The sequence below is a fragment of the Gorilla gorilla genome, chromosome 20, assembly GCF_029281585.2.
Source record: "Gorilla gorilla gorilla isolate KB3781 chromosome 20, NHGRI_mGorGor1-v2.1_pri, whole genome shotgun sequence".
In the NCBI taxonomy this organism is placed as follows: Eukaryota; Metazoa; Chordata; class Mammalia; order Primates; family Hominidae; genus Gorilla; species Gorilla gorilla.
Window position 1 is genome coordinate 49,913,984 of NC_073244.2, and position 23,873 is coordinate 49,937,856.

Genomic DNA, 23,873 nt, shown 5'->3' on the forward strand with positions numbered 1-23,873 from the left:
CTTTCCTGGAGGTGTCAGAGGTCAAGGTCTGGTTGAGGGCAGGGAGGATGGTGTGTTTTTTCCTGGCAAGTGAGTGGAGTTGAGTTTTCAGAGAGTGCAGTGCCCCTGAAACACCTCTCTACTGTGCTCAGGGCATTGAAGCCAGGGGGTTAGGGCAGGGTCCCTGTAGAGACAGTCCTGGCTTTGAGCTGGCAGGGTGACCCTGGATAAGTCAGTTACTTCCTCTTTGGCATCTTGGGGGATCCTAGTTTATCACCTCACCTCCCCCTACCAGATCCTCCCAAGTTGAAAGTACAGATGCCAGGAGCCAACCAGGGAATTGCAATATCAACACTTTTTTTTTTTTTTTTGAAATGGAGTCTTGTTCTATCGTCCAGGCTGGAGCGCAGTGGCACAGTCTTGGCTCACTGCAACCGCAATCTCCGCCTCCTGGGTTCAATTGATTCTCCTGCCTCAGCCTCCCAAGTAGCTGGGATGTCACAGGCACACACCACCACACCTGGCTAATTTTTATATTTTTAGTAGAGATGGGGTTTTGCCATGTTGGCCAAGGCTGGTCTCGAACTCCTGAGCTCTAGTGATCTGCCTGCCTCGGCCTCCTAAAGTGCTGGGATTACAGGCGTGAGCCACCACACCTGGCTAATATCAACATTATTAATGGAGGCTCAGTAACTCCCCCAGAGCACAGGGCCTGTGTCAGTGAGGTGCTTCTGGCTGAAGTAACCAAAATTTGGCTCAAACATGGTAGGAATTTGTTATCTCACAAAAAAGGAAGCTCAGGAGCAGGGCAGGTTCCAGGGAGGGTGAACCCAGCGTCTTGACCACATTATCAAGGGCCAGATTCCTTCTGCCTCCTCTCTTCCACCATCAGAGTGGGTCTCACCTGCAGCCTGGTAGCAAGAGGGCAGCAGCAGCTTATGATGTTAAATCTGGACCCAGCAGCATCTGGAGGGCAAAGAGAGGCCATCTTTTCTTGTCATCCCTCTTAGGAGCAAGGAGATTTCCCAGAAGCCTCTGGGCAGACTTACCCCATTTCAGTCAGACGGTGCTGGGTAACAGACACCTGAAAGTCTCCGTGGCTTAAATCAGCAACGTTTATTTCTCAGCCCCTCCACAGTTCCACTGCTGGTTGGCAGGGACCACCTCTCAGGACCTAGGCTCCCCAGGCAGCCAGCAACTCCAAGTCACTTCCCTGACAGCTCAGCTATGAGCGCTGGTCACATGACTCCATTCAGCCAGTCTCAAGGGACCTGGAAGTGTGTCCTGCCACCTGCTTGGAAGTGGAGAACTGGAATGTTTTGTGGGCATCTTAATAACTCACCTCCCTTCGTGTCTCATCAGCCAAAATTTTGTCACAGGCCTGTCTCTGAACCAACCTCAGGCAGGGAGAAGACTTTCTACCATGACCGGCTGTGATCCAAGGAGGACTGGACGTTAGGAAGTGTCTACAAGATTCACCCCATGGTTGTAGACAGGGCCACTGGGGCCGGGCATGGTGGCTCACATCTGTAGTCCCAGCGCTTTGGGAAGCTGAAGTAGGCAAATCGCTTGGGACCAGGAGTTCAAGACCAGCCTGGGCAACATGGTGAAACCCATCTCTACAAAAAAATACTAAAAATTAGCCGGGCACGGTAACATGCAGCTATAGTACCAACTACTCAGGAGGCTGAAGTGGGAGGATCGCTTGAGCCGGGAGGCGGAGGTTGCAGTGAGCTGAGATTGTGCCACTGCACTCCAGCCTGGTTGACAGAGCAAGACCCCATCTCAAAAAAAAAAAAAAGAGAATGCCACTGGGTCAGGAGGGCACAGTGAGAGCCTTCTACCACCACCTCCCTTAAATCCTAGCCTTGCATGTGGGTGTGCGAAGCTGGCCTCCAGGAGGACCTCTGTCTAGGGGATAACTTTATTCCATCCACTCCCCAACTCTATGAGGTAGAAAACGTTACCTCGTGAGCTGGGCGTGGTAGAACACACAGAGTTCTAGCCCATCAGCCAGGTGTCCCAAGTCACCATGTGTCAGGAATCAGCCCCTGCCTAAACACCGGGCATGGCGGGGCATCCTTCAGTCCTGAGAAGAAGGACCTACTGTTATCACCTCTTGACAGCTACGGAAACTGAGGCTGTGGGCTAGGAAGTGGCCGCATCCGTCTAGGCAAGAGGCCATGGTGAGCTTTGAAGCCCCAGTTGCCCAACTCAGGGCCTGCTGCACCCATGAATGCTTCCCAACCTGCTGTCTCCATCAGAGCAAGGCAGCCCGAGAGAGGCCTGGGGCAGTAGCTGCTGGGGACATTCACCCCATGTCACAGCCAGAAAACAGGACCCCTGAGAGGAGCCCAGGGGTAGGGCTGTCGGCCCAAGCGGCCTCTGTCCCCTCCTTCCCTTAGGAACCCGCCTTGCCCCGCCGCCACCAATTCCCTGGCAGGCTTCCCAGGCGAGACTCTCATCCCGGACCTGCAGCTAATAGCACGTTTCCAGGCTTACTCATCCAGCCTTCCTAACCGCTTTCTCTCATCCACAGCGGAGCCTCCGTGTGTCTAAAACCCACTGGCGAGCAAGGCTCAGGCTCAGGTGGTTTTCGACATAGGCTGATCTTTCACCCTGGGCACGTCTCTTCTCATCCCCTGCAGGTACACAGCTGCCCCACACCCCCTGCTATCTCTTGATCCCCACTTCAGCCACGATGGGACGTCCAGCGGTGACTCCTCTTCCGGCGGCCTGACCAGCCAGGAGAGCACCATGGAACGCCAGAAGCCAGGTAGGGCCCCCACCAGCTGCTGCGCCCACCCGCCTGCCTCACTCTGCAGGACCTCTTACTTAGAGCTTGACAGGCAACACTCCCCCTCCTGTGAGTGACGGATAAAACACAAAAGAAAGCTGTAAGCGCCACGTGTAGGACTAGAGAGGGCACCCAGGAGAGCAGCGGAACCAGCGAGCGAGATCCTTATCCGTCCAGACAGGGCATCGGCAGGTGGCGTCTGCTCCCGCTGATAAGGCCAGAGCCGGCATGCAGCTGTGTGACACGGAGCTGGGAGCCACCAGGGAAGGTAGCTGAAAAAGATTAAGCATTGAGCTCTCGGGAGGAGGACTGGCTGCGTCCCGTGGCTTTTCATTACATAAACCCTCTTGTGTTGTTTTCAACTTTTATGGACATGCGGCACGTGTTAAGAGCCCACATGGCCAGGCGGGGTGGCTCACGCCTATAATCCCAGCACTTTGAGAAGCCGAGGTGGGAGGATTACCTGAGGTCAGGAGTTTGAGACCAGCCTGGCCAACATCGGGAAACCCCATCTCTACTAAAAATACAAAAATTAGCCGGGCATGGTGGCATGTACCTGTAATCCCAGCTACTTGGGAGGCTGAGGCAGAGAATCGCTTGAACCTGGGAGGCAGAGGTTGCAGTGAGCCGAAATCGTGCCACTGCACTCCAGCCTGGGTGACAGAGCAAGATTCTGTCTCAAAAAAAAAAAAAAAAGAGGCCAGACCAAGGCGGGTGGATAATAATTTGAGGTCAGGAATTCGAGACCAGCCTGGCCAACATGGGGAAACCCTGTCTCTACTAAAAATACAAAAATTAGCCAGGCGTGGTGGTACATGCCTGTAATCTCAGCTACTCAGGAGGCTGAGGCAGGAGAATTGCTTGAACCTGGGAGGCAGAGGTTGCAGTGAGCCGAGATCGAGTCACTGCACTCCAGCCTGAGCGACAGAGCAAGACTCTGTCTCAGAAAAAAAAGAAAAGAGCCTACATGATGACGACACAGCCTGATAACCTATCGCAGAGTGGACACACCCAGGCAGGAAATAGAACATGGCTAGCCTCTCCAAACCCCCATTCCCCTCCCAGTTAGTACCCCCAAAGGAACCCTGTCCTACTTCTCACAGCCTGAGCTTTGCCTGGTTTTGAATTTCATAGAATACAGAATCACACTGTGTCTATTTTGTGTATGTGTGTCTGGTTTCTGTCACTCAGTGTTACATTTGTGACAGCCAGCCAGTGGATGTACATGGTATCGCAGTATCTGAGTGGTATCCCCCGTTGTCTGAATAAGCCACAACTTATTGCCACATCTTGGTGTTGATAGACATTTGGTTGTTTGCAGTTGGGCTGCCTAGAGCAGTGTTGCTAGGAACATTCTTGTGCCTGTCTTTTGATGAACATATGTTCACATTTCTGTAAGGTATACACCTAGGAGTGAAATTTCTAGGTCATATTTTTAAGTTGATTTTATTTTATTTATTTATTTATTTTTTTTTTAGACGGAGTTTCGCTCTTGTCGCCCAGGCTGGAGTACAATGGCACAATCTCGGCTCACCGCAACCTCCGACTCCTGGGTTCAAACAATTCTCCTGCTTCAGCCTCTCAAGTAGCTGAGACTACAGACATGCGCCACCACACCTGGCTAATTTTTGTATTTTTAGTAGAGACGGGGTTTCACCATCTTGGCCAGGCTCGTCTTGAACTCCTGACCTCGTGATCCACCTGCCTCAGCCTCCCAAAGTGCTGGGATTACAGGTGTGAGCCACCGCACCTGGCTATTTTATTTTATTATTCTTTTTTTTTTTTTTTTTTGAGACAGAGTCTTACTCTGTTGCCCAAGCTGGAGTGCAGTGGCGTAATCTCAGCTCACTGCAACCTCCGCCTCCCAGGCTCAAGCGATTCTCCTGCCTCAGCCTCCCAAGTACCTGGGACCACAGGCATGAGCCACCACTCCTGGCTAATTTTGTATTTTTAATAGAGACAGGGTTTCAACGTGTTGCCCAGGCTGGTCTTGAACTCCTGACCTCAAGTGATCCACCCGCTTCGGCCTCCCAAAGTGCTGAGATTACAGGTGTGAGCCACCACACGGGGCTAGTATGTTTAACTTTATAAAAAGGTGCCAAACTGTTTCCCAAAATGACAAAGCATCTTATACTCTGTCTAGCAACATGTGAGAGTTCTAGTTGCTGCATGCCCTCACCAGCCTCTGTGTTTCATTCATTCCGGTGGGCAGGTGGTGCTACCACATTATGGTTTTATTTTATTTATTATTTTTTAAAAACATTTTTTATAGAGACAACATCTTGCCATGTTGCCCAGGCTGGTCTCGAACTCCTGGGCTCAGGTGATCCTCCTACCTCAGCCTCCCAAAGTGCTGGGATTACAGGCGCGAGCCACCGCACCCGGCTGGCTTTGTAATTTGCATTTTTTGTGTCTGTAATTTGCATTTTTCTGAAGACTGCTAAGATTTGAGCATCTTCTCAATGTGTCTTCCCCATTATTAATCATGTTGTGAACTACTCAGATGAATATTTTAAACATAATTCCATAGAACAAACTTGTAGCCCCTTTGAAGTCTGAGAACCAGCAGATGAATAGGTGAGATGGATTCAGAAGGAAGCAAACAAATGAGCAATGTTAGAAAGCAGTGACGTCAGAGTGGGAGGGGTGGAGATGTCCTCTTAGGGAGTGTCTGAGAATTTCCAGGCAGCTGGGAGAGCTGACCCCATCAGCACACCAGCTCCCCCAGATGCTGTGGGGTATGGAAGAGGCTGCATGCCCCAAGATTCGTGGCCTGGAGAATTCCTCAATATCTCAGCCCATGGTTCTCTTAAACCAGAGACAGTGTCACGCCTATAATCCCAGCATTTTGGGAGGCCGAGGCAGGCCGATCTCCTGAGATCAGGAGTTCGAGACCAGCCTGGCCAACTTGGCGAAACCCCGTCTCTACTAAAAATACAAAAATTAACCAGGCGTGATGGTGCATGCCTGTAATCCCAACTACTCAGGAGGCTGAGGCAGGAGAATCACTTGAACATGGGAGGCAAAGGTTGCAGTGAGCTGAGATCGCACCGTTCCACTCCAGCCTGGGTAACGAGAGAGAAACTCTGTCTCAAAAAAAACAAAAACCAGAGACAGTGGTTGGGCTTCAGGGAAGCAGGTCGAACTGCTGGGGCCTCAGCCTCTTTGCTGTCTCCAGGGCGTGCGTGGTTTGCTCCTGTCCTCAGCACATTTGATCATGTCACTGCCTGCAATTCTGTCATCTTTGCTCCAAGACAGATAGATTTGGATCCCTTTTTTCCTTTTTCCTCAGCAAGTTCAGAAAAAGAGAAAAGTGTTGCTTGGCTATTTCATTACACACCAAAGTACAAAATGGGGAGGAAGTGTTTCCTGCATACACCATGGGCCCCAAAAAAGAAACTCACCGTTGCCCTTCCCTTCCCTCTTCTGTCCCCTGGAGCTTGGCTCCCCTCTCACTTCCTTGGGACCTTGTTATAGTTGACTCCTAAAATTGCTGCCGCCACACACACACACCCACATGGATCAGGGGAATCTGTGTTTAGAAATCATCATGAGGCTGGGCGCGGTGGCTCACGCCTGTAATCCCAGCACTTTGGGAGGCCGAGGCGGGTGGATCACTTGAGGTCAGGAGCTCAAGACCAGCCTGACCAACATGATGAAACCCTATCTGTACCAAAAATATAAAAATTAGCTGGGTGTGGTGGCATGCACCTGTAATCCCAGCTACTCAGGAGGCTGAGGCAGGAGAATCGCTTGAACCCGGGAGACAGAGGTTGCAGTGAGCTGAGATCACACATTGCACTCCTGCCTCGGAGACAGAGTGGGACTCCATCTAAAAAATAAAAAAAGAAATCATTGTGAGGTCTAGAATGTATTCAAGACTCAGAAAAAAGGCCAGGGCCTGTGGCTCACACCTATAATTCTAGCACTGTGGGAGGCTGAGGTGGGAGGATTGCTTGAGGCTAGGAGTTCGAAACCAGCGTGGGCAACCTAGTGGGACTCTGCCTCTACAAAAAATAAAAAAAAAATAGCTAGGTCTGGCAGTGTGCACCTATGGTCCCAGCTGCTCAAGAGGCTGAGGTGGAAGGATGGCTTGAGCCCGAGAGTTTGAGGCTACAGCGAGCCATGATCCACTACACTCCAGCCTGGCCAACAGAGCAACACCTGTCTCAATAAAATAAAAAAATTTAAAAAAGTTGGTTCACTAAAGATGGCAAGGATCAGGCTTCGCAGCAGATGTGGGGGTTTGCCCAGCCCCGATGGAGCGAGCCATCCTAATAACAGCTGCACAGTTTCGTGGATTGTCCAGTGTGCACGCTGCACATGCCTTCATGTTTAGTCGTCTCAGGAACGCAACAGGGTGGGCACTGCGACTGCCCCCGGTTAGAGAGGAGGACGATGAGGCACAGAAAGGTTGTCACTTGTCCCAGGTCACTGCTGGTGAGCAGCGTAATCAGGATATGAACGGAGCCCTGTTGGGTCCCAGAACCCCTCCATAAGCTCCACCCACAACCCCTCACCCACAGAGTGTGAGCGTTTCCCAGGCCTCAGAGCACCCAGGTTGGGAGGGTTGCCTCCACGGTCACCGGCTGCCCAGAGACTGTGCCTGGCCCAGGGTTTTAGCATGCTCTCACGCTGTCCCCTGCCCAGCATGTCAAGTTTGAGGTAGGAAGGCCAGCAGGTCACTGAAGGCTGATCCAGAGAACTAGGGGACAGGATCAGGGCCTGCTGAGGGCAGAGCTGGGGCAGGAGAATGCAGGGGCAGCCAGGATGGGGAGGAAGCTGCCCTTTCACCTGTGCATGCATTCAACTGATGATGCCACCAGGCTGAGCGCCAGGGATACCAGGTGAGCCAGGCAGGCATGTTTTCTGCCTTATTGGAGCTGAAAGTCTGGTGGGAGAATTGGACAATAACAGGGACACATTGATGATAAAACATTAACAGTAATGCCGAGTATAAAGTGGAAACTAGGCCGGGCACGGTGTCTCATGTCTGTAATCCCAGCACTTTCGGAGGCCGAGGCAGGCGGATCACTTGAGGTCAGGAGTTCGAGAGCAGCCTGGCCAACATGGTGAAACCCCATCTCTACTAAAAATTAGCCAAGCATAGTGGTGGGCGCCTGTAATCCCAGCTGCTCGGGAGGCTGAGGCAGGAGAATCACTTGAACCTGGGAGGTGGAGGTTGCAATGAGCCGAGATTGTGCCACTGCACTCCAGCCTGGGCAACAGAGCAGTCTCTGTCTCAAAAGAAAAAAAAGTGGAAACTGTCACAGTGTGCAGAAAGAGATTTACAGGGTTTGGAGGGCATGTCTGAGCAAATCACATTTCAGGTGAGGTTGGAATAATGCAAAGAAGTCAGTGGGGATGAGAACATTCCAGGGAAAGTGAACAGCTAGTTGGAGACCCTGAGGTGGTGGCGACGAGGCCCATATGGTGAGAACTGAGATCAGGGAGGGGACAGGGGCAGAGTATGTGGAGCCTCGTGGGCCACGGGGAGGCGGTTGTCCTGTACTGAGAGTGGGACAGGAGCCGCAGGTCTCAGTCTTCTGTGCAGAGGAGGGGCAGGATCTGACTTGGGTGTTCCCAGGAGCCCCTGGCTACAGATTACTGTCAAGTGGGGTGGGAGCAGGACCAGGTGGGGACAGAGGTAGGCGGAGATGCACGATTCTGGATATAGTATTTTAAAGGCAGCATTAACCAAATTTCTTGATGATGCCTAGTTGTGGGCATGAGAGAAGTCAAGGATGCCACAGGGGGTTTGGCCACAGCAGCTGAAAGGAGAAGCCATGAACTGAGCAGGAAAATTGTGGGAGATGCAGGTTTGGGGGAAGGTACAGCCCTTGGCTTGGCCTTGGCCATGTTCAGTGAGAGGTGCCTGATAGATACCCAAGTGGAGGTGCTGCAGGGCAGCCGAGTTCAAGTGTCAAGTCAGGGGCAGAGGTCAGCCCAGAGGCAGAGCACTGGAGTTGTCTGTTGTCTGTGGTTTTTGAGGCCGGATGTGACTGCCATGGGCTTCGCTCTGTAGAAATGTGGTCTCCCAGCGTGACTGCCCACCTCCCGGGGAGCCAGCACCTTCTGGGTGTATAAAGATGCCCCAAAGAGGAAAACCATCAATGGGAGGCAGAGCAGGTGGACAAAGAGGCCAGCCTCCCCACTTTCTCGCATCCATGGTTCCCCAGTGAAAGCCACACAGGCGGTGACACCCTCAACTGAGACTAGACCATGTCCAGCCAGGCCATTCTCTGCGGTGGCCCTGAGTACCCTGCCCGGTCATCCAGGCCACCTTCCCCAGCAGGAACATGGGCCCAAGAGTGGGCTTGCACCGGAGGTGGCAGTGTGAGTGCAAGCTCGGGGTCCCACAGGCCTGGTGGGCAGTTCTGAGTTGGGCGTATGCTTGGTGTGTGGCCTCAGCAGTGACCTCCTCACCCTCAGCCTCAGGTCCCACTCCTGTAGTGGACATCCTAGGTGTCTCTCCTTCCAGGGCAGTTTGGGGGGGGGTCCAGTGAGATAATGCCGGCCAAGCCCATGGCCCATCATTAGGAGAACAAGAGCTCCTGCCCATCAGGCACTCACTCTCCACCACTGCCAGCATTGCCGTTGTTGGTGAAGCCGAGGGAGGAGGCAGGGCTTGACAGCACAGGTGCTAAACTAGGCCGACCTGAGCCCCACGTCCTGCCTGGCCCTTTCCCACTGTGCGACCTTGGACCAGCTGCTTAACCTCTCCGAGTCTTGTTCCACATCTATCGGAGATGCTCCTGATACCCACTTCACAGTGGTACTGGGAGGACGCAGCAGGGTAATGTATGCAGAGTGCTTACCGTAGCGCCTGACACAGAACACACACTTAATGGGAATTATCATTATGTTAATGATCTTGAATACCATAGTGATCAAAAGTCAGCTTTGGGGTTAAATCACCGGCGTTCAGCTCCTCAGTTAGTGCATTTGTAATTTCCATAGATAATATCTAAATGCCCTCCACTGGGGTTGGTCACTTTTTATGTATGTATGTATTTATTTATTTTTTTTTTATTTATTTTTTTGAGACGGAGTATTGCTCTGTTGCCCAGGCTGGAGTGTAATGGCGCGATCTCGGCTCACTGCAGCCTCCACCTCCCAGATTCAAGCAATTCTCCTACCTCAACCTCCCGAGTAGCTGGGACTACAGGCATGTGCCATCACACCCAGCTAATTTTTTTGTATTTTTAGGAGAGACAGGGTTTCACCATGTTGGTCAGGCTGGTCCTGAACTCCTGACCTCAAATGATCCCCCCACCTTGGCCTCCCAAAGTGCTGGGATTACAGGCATGAGCCACCGCACCTGGCCAATTTTTTTTTTAAGGTCAGCAAGATACTTGGTCCAGGCATACTGACTAGGCTGGAGAGGTTAAACCAGTTGACATCCACAGCAGCTGCTACTCTTTTTTTTTTTTTGAGACGGAGTCTCACTTAGTCGCCAGGCTGGAGTGCAGGGGTGCGATCTCGGCTCACTGCGGCCTCCTCCTCCCAGGTCCAAGCGATTCTTCTGCCTCAGCCTCCCAAGTAGCTGGGACTACAGGCGTACACCACCACACCCAGCTATTTTTTGTATTTTTTTTAGTAGAGACGGGGTTTCACCATGTTGGACAGGATGGTCTCAACTCTTGACCTCGTGCTCTGCCCGCCTCGGCCTCCCAAAGTGCTGGGATTACAGGCGTGAGCCACCGTGCCAGGCCTGACATCCACAGCAGCCACTACTCTTAAACCCGCTTCACCTTTGGACCAGCAATTCCACCAGTAGCACTCTCTGTCCCACACACAATCCCACGCTTGCTCAAAGTCGCATGTAGAGGGAAGGCCACTGCAAGACTGTTCAAGATAACCTAAATATCCATCAGTAGGAAACTGGCAGGTCACTGATGTACATTCACTTAGTGCAATACTATTAGGGTAACATCACGTTCAATTATGTGAAGACCTATGGTGAAGATATAAAGAGAAAAGCAAGTATAGACATATTACAAAGTGAAAAATTAAGTTGTAGGACAGTGTTTATTATTATTCCATTTTTGTTTTTAAAAAAGTTGTGGGTCGGGCACGGTGGCTCACATCTGTAATCCCAGCACTTTGGGAGGCTGAGATGGGTGGATCACGAGGTCAGGAGTTCGAGACCAGCCTGGCCAAGATGGTGAAACCCCGTCTCTACTAAAAATACAAAAATTAGCCGGGCGTGGTGGCCAGTGTCTGTAATCCCAGCTACTCAGGAGGCTGAGGCAGGAGAATCACTTGACCTGGGAGGCAGAGGTTGCAGTGAGCCGAGATCACACCACTGCGCTCTAGCCTGGGTGACAGAGCAAGACTCCATCTCAAAAAAAAAAAAAAAAAAAAAACAACTATGTACATATAACCAACAAAGGATTGCTACCTTGCATATGTAAAGAACTCTACTAACCAATAAGATAAAAGATAGTTTGGGCCGGGTGCGGTAGCTCACACCTGTAATCCCAGCACTTTGGGAGGCCGAGGCAGGTGGATCACGAGGTCAGGAGTTCAAGACCAGCCTGGCCAATATGGTGAAACCCCGTCTCCACTAAAAATACAAAACAATTAGCTGGGCGTGGTGGTGCCACACCTGTAATCCCAGCTGCTTGGGAGGCTGAGACAGGAGAATCACTTGAACCCTGGGCGGTGGAGGTTGCAGTGAGCTGAGATCACACCACTGCACTCCAGCCTGAGCGACAGAGCAAGACCCCATCTCAAAAAAGACAGTCAAGCTCATAGATAAATGGGTAAAGGAGGCTAGGCATGGTGGCTCACACCTATCATCCCAGCACTTTGGGAAGCTGAGGCAGGAGGATCACTTGAGGCCAGGAGTTCAAGACCACCCTGGATGCTGTAGCAAGTACTCAAAAAAAAAAAAAAAATTAGCCAAGCATGGTGATGCACACCTGTAGTCCTAGCTACTTGGGAGGCTGAGGCGGGAGGATGGCTTCAACCCAGGAGTTCAAGGTTACAGTGAGCTATGATCATTCCATTGCACTTTTTAGCCTGGGTGACAGGGAGAGAGGGATATGGGATATTGCACGGCTTCAGTGAGGCCCTCAGAACGGTGTCTGGCACATAGTATGTGCTGAGATGTATTCTCTGTTACTGAGTGTTGCACTCCAAGGTGTAAATTGATGGGGTCATGCCATGGGTGAGCAGACAGTCTGGCAGAGGGGCCAGATTCTTCAGGCCCTGGCCTGAGTCACTCCTAACCACTGGTGTGTCTCCTGTTTTCCTACAGAGCCTTTGTGGCATGTGCCTGCCCAGGCCAGGCTCTCAGCCATAGCCAGAAGCAGCGGGAACAAGCACCCGTCCAGGCAGGATGCAGCAGGCAAAGATTCCCCCAACAGGCATTCCAAAGTGAGTCTGGGCCCCACCCTGCCCTACCGGGGGAGCCAGGCCTGCCTGGGTGTGGCCTCTGAGCTTCACACTTGAGCACATCCTCCACCTCTGCCACCTTCCACTCAGCAGAGGGGTTGAATACTTGGTCTGAGTTGGAACCACCCAGGTTCACATTCTGGCTCCAGCCCTCATCAGCCAGGTCATCTTGGGCAAATCCCTTTACCTCCTCGAGCCGCAGTTTCCTCATTGTTCCATCAGTCATGGTAAATCAGCTGCTGTAACAGACAGCCCCAAATCTCAGTGACTTTATACAGTGGAAGTGGATTTCCCTCTACTGTAACAGCGCAGTGCAGGTATTCAGTGAGCATCTACCCACCATTCATGTGGTGATTCAGAGCCCAGGCTCCCTCCCTCTTGTGGCTCTGCTGTCCCTCAGAGGTTCCAAGCCCTCTGCTGGGTCCCTGCGTCTTTCCAGCAGTGGAGGTGAGTGGGAGAAAAGATCACATGGGAGGTGTTTTTTAGCCCAGGCCTGGAAATGGCATGAATCCCTTCCATTCCATCACGTGGCCACACCTAACTGCAAGGGAGGCTGGGAAATGTAGTCTTGCATGGCCCAGGAAGGCTGGGAGATGTAGTCCTGTGTGTCCAGGAGGAGGACATGGTTTGCAGGGGCTCTTGGCAATCTCTTTGTATCCATTCATTCAGTGGGTGTTTGAGAAGTGCTTACAACACTCCAGGCATTGGGACCATGATGATGAAGAGGACAGACCAGCCCTGTCCTCAGGAAGCTGACTTCCCATTTGGGGCAGCAAGCAGTAAGCAGATAAACAGATCTGTTGTATAAGAAAAAGCGCGGGCTGGGCGCAGTGGCTCACGCCTATAATCCCAGCGCTTTAGGAGGCCAAGGCGGACGGATCACCTGCAGTCAGGAGTTCGAGACCAGCCTGGGCAACCTAGTAAAACCCCGTCTCTACTAAAAATACAAAAATTAGCCAGGCGTGGTGGCAGGAACCTATAATCCCAGCTCCTTGGGAGGCTGAGGCACAAGAATCGCTTGAACCCAGGAGGCAGAGGCTGCAGTCAGCCGAGATTGCACCACTGCACTCCAGCCTCAGCCACAGAGCGAGACTCTATCTCAAAAAAAAAAACCAAAACAAACAAACAAACAAAAAAAAACAGTCCAGGGGAGAGAGTGACAAGCACTGCAGCTCGAGGATGATGTGGTCAGAGAGGGCCTTTGAGGGGGTGACCTTTGAGCGGAAACCTTGAGTGAAGGAAGGGGGGGCCCATGAAGATCTCTCAGGGAAGAGTATTGCAGGCAGAGGGAGCAGCAGGCGCAGAGGCCCTGACGGGGAGTGCCCAGTATGTTCCGAGAATAGCAAGGGGGCCACCATGGCCACAGCAACGTGATCGGGAGGGAGGGGAGATGAAGTTGGAGACCGGGACCCAAGCATCAAAGCCCCATGGGCCATGCTGGGAACTCTCACTTGTGCCTGGAGTAAGATGGAGCCACAGGTGGGGGTCATCATCTAACTCAGGTGTTCTCAGCCTTCTGCTGGCTGCATGTGGGGAATAAACAGGGGGATGAGGGTGCAGAGAGACCAGGGAGGAGGCTGCTGCACTGGCCCCGGGGGGAGGACAGGACAGGCATGGACAGGACCACGCAGAGCCGTGGAGCAGGAAGTGACAGGTCCCGGATCTGTGTTGAGGACACAGGCAGCAGGGTTTGCTAGTGGGCTGGACATGAGTGAGAGCAAAAGCGGGGTCAAGGTGAGTCCACAGCTCTTGGCAGGGGCAGCTGAAAGCATGACCGGCGTCATTGAGACGGGGAAGACGCCGCCAAGCTCAGTCTTAGATTCGCTGAGTCTGAGATGTGGGAAGCATGTTCTGTGCGTGATGTCATTTGTTCCTCTGAGCAGCCCCATGAGGCAGGCTTACTATCACCCTCCATTTTACAGATGTGGAAACTGAGGCTAAGGGAAGGTAAATCACTTGCCCAAGGTAACACGGCCAGTAGATGAGAAGCCAGGATTTGAAGCTGTCTGGTCCCAGGGTTAAGGCCCAGGCGGAGGGAGGACCCGGCAAGGGAAGATGCGCCCCCGCCCTGGAGTCTGGGAATGACACGCTTCTCTTGCCTCTCAGGGAGAACCTCAATACTCAAGTCATTCCAGCAGCAACACCCTCTCCAGCAACGCATCCAGCAGCCACAGCGACGACCGCTGGTTCGACCCCCTGGACCCCCTGGAGCCAGAGCAAGACCCCCTCTCCAAGGGTGGCTCTAGTGACAGCGGCATCGACACCACCCTCTACAACTCCAGCCCTAGCTGCATGTCCCTGGCCAAGGCTCCACGGCCCGCCAAGCCACACAAGCCCCCTGGAAGTATGGGCCTTTGTGGCGGGGGTCGCGAGGCCGCTGGGAGGTCCCACCACACAGACAGGCGGCGGGAGGTCTCCCCTGCCCCCGCAGTTGCCGGCCAAAGCAAGGGCTACCGACCGAAGCTGTACTCCTCCGGCTCCAGCACCCCCACGGGACTGGCGGGGGGCAGCCGAGACCCACCGAGGCAGCCCAGGTAAGCTGTTGCACCTAGTCTGGGTTCTAACCACCTTCCACTTCACCAGTTCTTTTACGGTCCTGATGGTGGGGTTCTCCTCCCCAGAAACACACTCACGGATGAATGCACCTAGTCATTGGTTTGCTGACAGAATTGAGGGGCTCATGGACCTCTGCCTTATTGCCCATCCATCAGCATTCAGGGACCCCAGGTGGAGGGAAAGAAACCCCTGGCCTTCTGTCTCTCTGTTTTCATCTGTCTCTGGTTCTCTCTGACCCTCTGTCTCTTTTTTCTTTGCTCTCTGCTGATACCAAAAGTTTTTATGCTTTCTAAAGGGTCACAGACTGTATCTGTTAGAGTGTATTTGGCTGGAGGCAATAGGAAACCTGACCCACTGTGGCTTAAACAAAAGAGGTGTAACAAACAGTCCCCTAACATGAAGTCCAGAGAGGGCAGAGCCAGGCTAGTGCTGTGGCTTGTGGAGAGCCTCAAGGATTGGCGGTCTGTGTCTCCCTACTCGGCATCTTTACCATGCTGGCTCATGTCTCACTTGCCTTGAGATGGAGCTGTGCTGCCTGGCGAGTGGCAGTTGGGGACAGAGAAGAGGGGAAAGTTGGCAGCCTCTGAGCACCTTTCCCTTCCTATGGAGAAAGCAAACACTTTCCCAGAACCCCTTTCAGCAGCTGGCATCACGGGTCCATCCCAGCTACAAGGAGGTCTGGAAAGTTGTAGTTTGGTCTTCCAGGCTCTACCGTATACGGCGATCGTCCCCACAGAAGCCCTCAAAGGCTTGTTCACTCCAGCTGCTGGCCCCCACCCAGAGTTTCTGATTCAACAGGTCGGAGCGGGAGACCTGAGAACGTGCATTGGTGTTTTTTTGTTTGTTTTTTAGACAGAGTTTCGTTCTATTCACCAGGCCGGAGTGCAGTGGTGCGGTCTCAGGCTCACTGCACCCTCCACCTCCCAGGTTCAAGTGATTCTCCTGCCTCGGCCTCCCGAGTAGCTGAGATTACAGGTGCCCACCACCATGCCCAACTAATTTTTGTATTTTTAGTAGAGACAGGGTTTCACCATGTTGGCCAGGCTGGTCTCAAACTCCTGACCTAAAGGGATCCTCCCACCTCAGCCTCCCAAATTGCTGGGATCACAGGTGTGAGCCACCATGCCCGGCTGAGAATATGCATTAAGTTCTCAGTAAATGCTGATGCTGCTGGTCCCAGGACCACACTTTGAGAGCCACTGGTAGAGAGGCAGACAGGAGTAAGAGAGAAAGAGTAGGCATTGGCTGGAAACGGTGGCTCATACCTGTAATCCCAGCACTTTGGGAGGCCAAGGCGGGTGGATCATGAGGTCAGGAGATCCAGACTATCCTGGCCAACATGGTGAAACACCGTCTCTACTAAAATACAAAAAAAATTAGCCAGGCATGGTAGTGGGCGCCTGTAGTCCCAGCTACTCGGGAGGCTGAGGCAGGGGAATCGCTTGAACCCAGGGGGCAGAGGTTGCAGTGAGCCGAGATCGTGCCACTGCACTCCACCCTGGCGACAGAGCAAGACTCTGTCTCAAAAAAAAAAGAAAAGAAAAAAAAAGCAGGCATTGGCGAGCCAGCAGCCTGGAGTCCCGACCACACACACTGACGTTCAGATGGAGGCGATGAGCCGCCTTCCAGAAAAGGGCACAGAGATGGAAAGAGTATTCTACACAGACACAGAGCTCAGCCTCATCCTTGGACCCCCTTAGGGTTCTGTGACCCCAGCAGGGCTTGCTGTGCTGTAGTGTCCAGTGCCAGCCCCTGAGTCCACAGCCCCACATCCCTTCCTGACCATGCCTGGGGTGGGCTAGCCTGAGTCCCCGATAGCCATCAGGGCTCAGAACCTGGTTGGCGCAGGGATCTTCCTCTCCTGTGGCGCCCTAAAGCCTTTTCCAGTCCTCAAACCCCAGCCTCTCTCCACACAGGACACCCACACTCAGGCAGCCAACTCAGACTTCTGACCACAGTCCACAGTAGAATTGTGTCCATCTATACAGAAATATCTATGTTAAAAAAAAAAAAAAGAAAGGTGGCTTTGAGCAGTGGCTCACGCCTGTAATCCCAGCACTTTGGGAGGCCAAGGCAAGAGGATCACAAGGTCAAGAGATCGAGACCGTCCTGGCCAACATGGTGAAACCCCATCTCTACTGAAAATACAAAAATTAGCTGGGCGTGGTGGTGGGCACCTGTAGTCCCAGATACTCGGGAGGCTGAGGCAGGAGAATCGCTTGAATCTGGGATGCAGAGGTTGCAGTGAGCCAAGATCATGCCACTGCACTCCAGCCTGGCAACAGAGCGAGATTCCATCTCAAAAAAAAAAAAAAAGGTGAAGCAGTGGTTTCCAAAATAATTCTTAACCTGTGTGTGATATACTTTGATCCAGTCTACTCTATTTAAAAACTTTTAATGCTGATCAATCCCCACTCAGATGATTTCATGGCTTACAGTGTTCTCTGACAGATTTGAAAACCACTGTGTTTGAGTGATTGTAGTGTCAGCACTTCCCTGGGCACACTGTGATCCAAGGGTCTCCTTGAGTCAAAGAGCCAGGAGAAGGGCTGAAGGAGGAAAGAGGAGACAGACAGAGAGAGGCACTGTCTGAGTGTTTTAGACCTCTCAGTTCATCTCCCTAGACAAGTGGCTGTTTGTTTTTTAGAAACAGGGTCCTGCTCTATTGCCCAGGCTGGGGTGCAGTAGTACGACCATAGCTCACGATAGCCTCGAACTCCTCAGCTCAAGTGTTCCTCCCACCTCAGCCCCCCAAGTAGCTGAGACTACAGGTGTGTGCCCCCATGCCCAGCTAATTTTTTAAGTTTGTTAGTAGAGAAGGGGTCTCACTGTGTTGCCCAGGTTGGTCTCAAACTCCTGGGCTCAAGCGATGCTCCCATCTCAGCCTCTCAAAATGCTGGGATTACAGGCATGAGCTACCACACCTGGTGACGAGTACCTCTTAATCTTTTGAACACGTGGACTCTTTTGAATGGCTCTTTCATTCATTTATTCATTCACTCCATTCATAAGTATTTCTTAGGGATTTGCTCGGTCCCAGACATTGTGCTGGGAGCTGAGAGAAATCAGGAGCACATTTGGATGAGGCCCCCAGGCCTCCCCACCGCCCACTGCCAAATGAGGGAAGCAGATGAGAATCAGATAATCACTGAGACAAATGAATACGTGTGCCCTCACAGGCCGGGCACGGTGGCTCACGCCTATAAACCCAGCACTTTGGGAGGCCGAGGTGGGCGGATCACCTGAGGTCAGGAGTTCGAGACCAGCCTGGCCCACATGGTGAAACTCCGTCTCTACTAAAAATACAAAAATTAGCCAGGCATGATGGTGGGCGCCTGTAATCCCAGCTACTCGGGAGGCTGAGGCAGGAGAATCCCTTGAACCTGGGAGGTGGAGGGTACAGTGAGCCGAGACTGCGCCACTGCACTCCAGCCTGGGGAATAGAATGAGACTCCATCTTAAAAAACAAAAACAAAAACAAAACAAAACAAAAATACATTGCACTCCAGCCTGGGTGACAGAGTGAAACTCTGTCTCAAAAAAATAAAAAATAAAAATAAAACACTGTGGGGAAAAAAAAAAAAAAAAAAAAACCTGTGCCACGAAGAGGGACATGAAGCCAAGAGAGTCTATACCAGGGGCCTCAGGTCTCGATTGCAGTAGCCCCCATTCCAGGCATGGGACCACCACCTTAGCGAACCCGAACAACTGGGAGGATTTGAAATCCGAGACATAAAGACAGCCAGGCCTGGAGTAGACTGTGACTGAGATGGGAGGGTGGGTATGAAATAACCCTGTGTCTAAGGAAAGGATCTGCTGAACCCAGAAATGAAGGCAATGAAATGGGAAAGGAGCCCGCTGCAGAAGAGGGCCCTGCGGTTGGGAGCTTTAATTTGCATACAGACAATTGATGCTAATTGCAAATCATTCTTATCTGCTCATTAAAGCTGCTTCCTGAAGTTTTCTCCTAGGCAACCAGGCTTGAGTGTGGCACAGCATTTCCCAAAATGGGGTGCTTGAGGTGATTTGGGTGGTGCGGGGAGGAAAATGTTTTATTTTAAATGGATATATGCTTGCTTTCATGAGTATTAGGAAAAAGAGTTTGCAACTCACCCCCTGATTTTACAGATACCACCTTGGACAAGTTAAGGAGAAAATAAAATGAGTTGATTTAAAAAAACATATCCAGGCCCGGCACAGTGGCTCACGCCTGTAATCCCAGCACTCTGGGAGGCCAAGGCAGGTGGATCACTTGAGGCCAGGAGTTTGAGACCAGCCTGACCAACACGGTGAAACCCCATCTCTACTGAAAATACAAAAATTAGCCAGGCGTGGTGGTGCACGCCTGTGGTCCCAGCTATTCTGGAGGCTGAGGCGGGAGAATCGCTTGAGTCTGGGAGGCAGAGGTTGCAGTGAGCCGAGATCACGCCATTGCACTTCAGCCTTGGCAACAGAGTGAGACTCAGTCTCAAAAAAAAAAAAAATCCATGTGGATAAGAGTGTGGCCTTTAGTGTCAGCCCACCTGCATTCAGTCCCTCCCTCAGCAACTTCTTGGCTGTGTACCCCCAGGGCAAGTAACTGAACCTCTCTGGGCCTCAGTTTCCTCATCTGTAAAACTAGGGATAAACCACATACCTACATCATAGGGATGTGGTAAAGATTGAATGTACCCTTAGAACAGTGCTTTGACTTGAAGACTGCCTGTCAGAATCATGGGGTATGAGGGTGTATTTGAAAAACACACAGAAATGAGGCCTTGCCTCAGATTCACGAAATCAGAATATCTCCCCTGGTCCAAGACCTGTTACAGGCAGTGCTGGGGACACAGCGGTGACTGGGGGAGCCCCAGTCCTGCCTGACAGATGCATTCCCAGACAGAGACAGCCCAGAGGGGTCAGGTCAAGATGGGCGAGGCCCAGGCAGAGGGGTCAGGGTCAGGGTGGGGGGCCCAGGCTAAGGGGTCAGGGCTGGGATACAAGGCAGCCGCGAAGAGGGGTCAGGATAAGATGAGGGGGCCCAGGTAGAGGGGCCAGGGTGGGATGGAGGGGGGGCCAGGCAGAGGGGTTGGGGCCATGATGGAGGGGTACAGGGATGTGAGAGCCCAAAGGGGGCCCCCCTAACCCAGTTGTGAGAGGGGCCAGCCCAGTTGTGGGAGGGGCTTTCCTGGAGAAAGAGTCTGAGCTAGCCAGGGAAGTCAGGAGGGAACAGCAGTCCAGACAGAGAATGAGACGGACTCCCACCATCCATCTCACCCCACCTGACTCCATTGGCCTCCCACAGTCTTCCCATTTCAGTAGGCACAAGTTCCCTGGATGGTCACAGAGCCACCTGCTTGGGGCCAGACCTTGGTTCAAGTGGCCACACGTGCCTCTGCCTCCCATGGCGGCCACACTGCACTGTGCACCGGGCAGCCCAGCAGCCCCCCGCATGTGCTGTCGTCAGAACGTGCCCCTGGGCTGGAGTGACAGCCTGCTCCCCAGCCTCTGCTCCTGGAAGGCAGGCACCTTTGAACAGGCCCAGCGTGAGCACTCATTGACTGCCCTATGTCTACCTCCACAGCACTCTGTGGCATAGAACTTGGTATTTATTCACACACTGAGCACCTGCTGTGCACCGGGGCCTCTGCAGGGAGCTGGAACAGGCAGACCAGATCCCCACCGTCCTGGCACGGACGGAGGCCCATGGGAAACAGCTAGTGAATAATGCCAAAAGTCATGAATGAATTGTGCCAGGGGACAGCCTGCAGAGACGGGTGGGGTCTGAGGGTGGATGGGATGCAGAGCTGGAGGAGGTGTCTAATCTAGCCTAGGGCCAGCGATAATGTTCCTGAACGAGGGTCACATCTGCCAAGGATGAGGGGGACAGGGAGGAGGGAGCGGGTGAAGGAGAGGGGTTCAGTGGGGCTGGAGAGACATTCATCTGGGATGCAGTTATACAGGTATTTGCTCTGTTTTTGAAATTGTGTGTATATATGCAACATATATATAGACACACACACATTCTGGGCCTCAATATATGTTGTGAACCTCAGTATGTATGTATACAACTATGTATATATACACACATATGTTTTTTTTAAGTCTGTTGAATTTCTCATTCAGATGAATGTATATATGACTATTTACCATTAACAAAAAAACAGAAGGGAAAGATGAGGCGTGGAGAAAGTATGTCTATGAATTAGAGTTGTGTGTGCAAAGTCCCTGCGGTGGGGAGGAGGGTGGTATCGTCAGGCCACTGAACACAGGCCCTTGGGCTCAAGTATAGAAATTGTGGCTGGGCACAGTGGCTCATGCCTGTAATCCCAGCACTTTGGGAGGCCAAGGCAGGAGCATCACTTGAGGCCAGGAGTTTGAGACCAGCCTGGGCAACATAGACCCATCTCTATCCCCCTACCAAAACTTTTTTTTTTTTTTTTTTTTTTTTTTGAGATGGAGTTTCGCTCTTGTTGCCCAGGCTGCAGTGCAATGGCACAGTCTCAGCTCACTGCAACCTCTGCCTCCCAGGTTCAAGCGATTCTCCTGCCTCAGCCTCCCAAGTAGCTGGGATTACAGGCACCTGCCACCATGCCCGGCTAATTTTTGTATTTATAGTAGAGACAGGGTTTCACCATGTTGGCCAGGCTGGTCTCCAACTCCTGACCTCGGATGACCCACCCACCTTGGCCTCCCAAAGTGCTGAGATTACAGGCATGAGCCACCATGCCTGGCCAAAAATTTTTTTAAATTAGCTGGGTATGGCAGTAGGCTCCTGCAGTCCCAGCTACTCGAGAGGCTGAGGTGAGAGGATCACTTGAGTCTGGAAGTTCGAGACAGCAGTGTGCTGTGATTGCACCACTGCACTCCATCCTGGGGAACTGATTGACACCCTGTTGATCAATCGATCACTCCATCCTGGGTGACAGAGCAAGGCCCTGGAGGTAGGTAGGTAGGTAGGTAGGTAGGTAGGGCAGCCAATGGGAGGTTGGGGAAGTCAGCAGTGGCCAGAACATTCAGGGCCCTACCAGCTCCATTATGGAGTTTGGATCTCATCTTAAGAGCAGCCAGGGTAATGCGGGTGGATTTGTGTTCCAAAATATGGTGCTGGCAGCGAGACAGGAGGCAAAGTCTCTGAGGGGGCTGAGGCTTGGATCTGCATGGGAGGACGTGGGCCTGAGCTGGAGGACAGAGCAACTGTGGATGTGGCAGCAGGCGGCATTGCCAGGAAGTAAGCCGGGAGGGAGATGCAGGCCCAGGGCAGAGCCAGCAAGCCATGTGAGAGTCCAGGGTGACTGCCACGTGTCTGGAGGCTGCCGTGGCCTGGGAGCACCTGAGGTGCTTGTGAGAAGAGGAGGCAGAGTGGGGCAGCCAGCGGGGACTGATTCTTCTAGTCACTGACCTTTGCAGCCCCTACTTTGTGCCAGGTGTCGCAGCATCCCTCCCTTATGGAGCTGTCATTCTCCTGGAGACAGGACAAGACAGACAGACAGCCGAACCACCGTGGAGTGTGCCAGGAGGTGATAAGTGCTGGGGAGGAAAGGCAAAAACAGCGGGTCTCTGGGAAGGCTTCTCAGGAGGTGATGCGTTGTAGGAAGCCAGGGTGAGATCCAGGCAGTGGAAACAGTAGATGACTAGACCCTGAGGGTGAACTTACTCTCAGTGCTCCAGAAATGGTCAGGTGGCCAGAGGGGCTGAAGCAGGTGGGATGGGGGGAGAGTGGCAGGAGGTCAGCATAGTGAGGTGGCAGGAGCCTGGTTCTAGCGGGCATATTGACCAAAGTCAGATGCTGGGATTTGGTTCCAAGGGACATGGGAGCCATGGGAGGCATTTGAGCACATCATCTGACTTAATGTTTTTAAAAAGATTACTGTGGGCTGGGCGTAGTGGCTCACACCTGTAATCCCAGCACTTTGGGAGGCTAAGGCAGGTGGATCACTTGAGCCCAGGAATTCAAGACCAGCCTGAGCAACATGGCAAAACCCCATGTCTACAAAAAATTAGCTGGATGTGGTGGCACACGCATGTTGTCCCACCTACTTGGGAGGCTGAGGTTGGAGGATTGCTTGACCCCGGGAAGTGGAGGCTGCAGTGAGCCGAGATCACATCACTGCACTCAGCCTGGGTGACAAAGTAAGACCTTATCTCAAAAAATGATAATAATAAAATGTAAAAATGAAAAAATAGAAAAGATCACTGTAGGCTACTCTGGAGAGGACGGACTATCTTGGGCAGGGGGAGGATGGTGGGCAGCATTCAAAGGCTGCCAGGAGAGGGATGGGTCCTGACACGCCTAAGCAGGGAGCCCCCTACCCTCCCTTCCCCGGGCTGCGGCCCTTGCCGTGGAAGCCGCTGCAGCCTGTAGCAGCTTGTGCCCATCGATGACCTCACAGATGCTCCCTCCAGACATTCGTCATGGGAGCCCAGCTGCCAGGCATGCTGCCAGGCGCCAGCGCCTGCCGTGGGCACCGTGGTGGGCTGAGTGATCCTGGGCGGGCAGCCACCTGGCCCTCGCCCTCTCCTGAGGCAGCACGCACTCCAGAGCTTTCTGGGCTTCCAGAGCAATTTGTCAGAGCTGTTAGGAGCAGTCAGAAGCTCTCGGCTCCACATGGAGCTGACGCAGCCGGGCGTTCCCAGGCAGGCAGGAAGCACGTGGCCTTGCTTCCCCAGGCTGTGCCAGGAGTCCCTGGGATGCCCTTCTGGGGACACAGCCCTGAAAGGTAATCTGAGGGCCTGAAGATCCACCGGGGCCCACCCTGCCTGTGAGTGTTGGGAGGCTGGGGTCACCCGAGACAGAGACCTCCTCGGAGAGTCACAGCTTGGGAAGAGGAAGCGAGGCCATCTCCTGGAACTCAAGGGAGTGCAGGAGCCAGGCAGAGATCTGTGGGGCGGGGAGCAGTGCAAAGGTCCCGAGGTAGCAGTGTTTCTGATGTGTTTGAGGAACAGCTTCCGCATGGCTGGAGCAGAGTGAAGGAGAGGGAGTGTGGAGGAGCTGGGGGCAGAGAAGAGAGGGGGGCAGATGGGGGGCCCTGTGGGGAGGGCTCTGGGTCCTACCCAGAGTGAGGTGGAACCCCGAGAGAGTCCTGATGTGATTCACATGTTCCCAGGATCTCTCTGGCTGTGTGCTGAGGCTGGGGAAGGATGCAGGAGGAAGAGGGAGCCG

The 23,873-nt window shown here is 52.9% G+C and overlaps 1 protein-coding gene across 1 annotated transcript in view; it reads left to right on the forward strand.

The window, feature by feature from the left end:
• The window catches only part of SIPA1L3 (signal induced proliferation associated 1 like 3), a 300,770-nt gene that overhangs the window by 243,042 nt on the left and 33,855 nt on the right, over positions 1-23,873 (forward strand). The window contains exons 13-15 of the mRNA XM_055369256.2: positions 2,628-2,755; positions 12,042-12,160; positions 14,285-14,712. Coding sequence (XP_055225231.1) covers positions 2,628-2,755; positions 12,042-12,160; positions 14,285-14,712 — 675 coding nt within the window. The remainder of the gene's footprint in view (positions 1-2,627; positions 2,756-12,041; positions 12,161-14,284; positions 14,713-23,873) is intronic.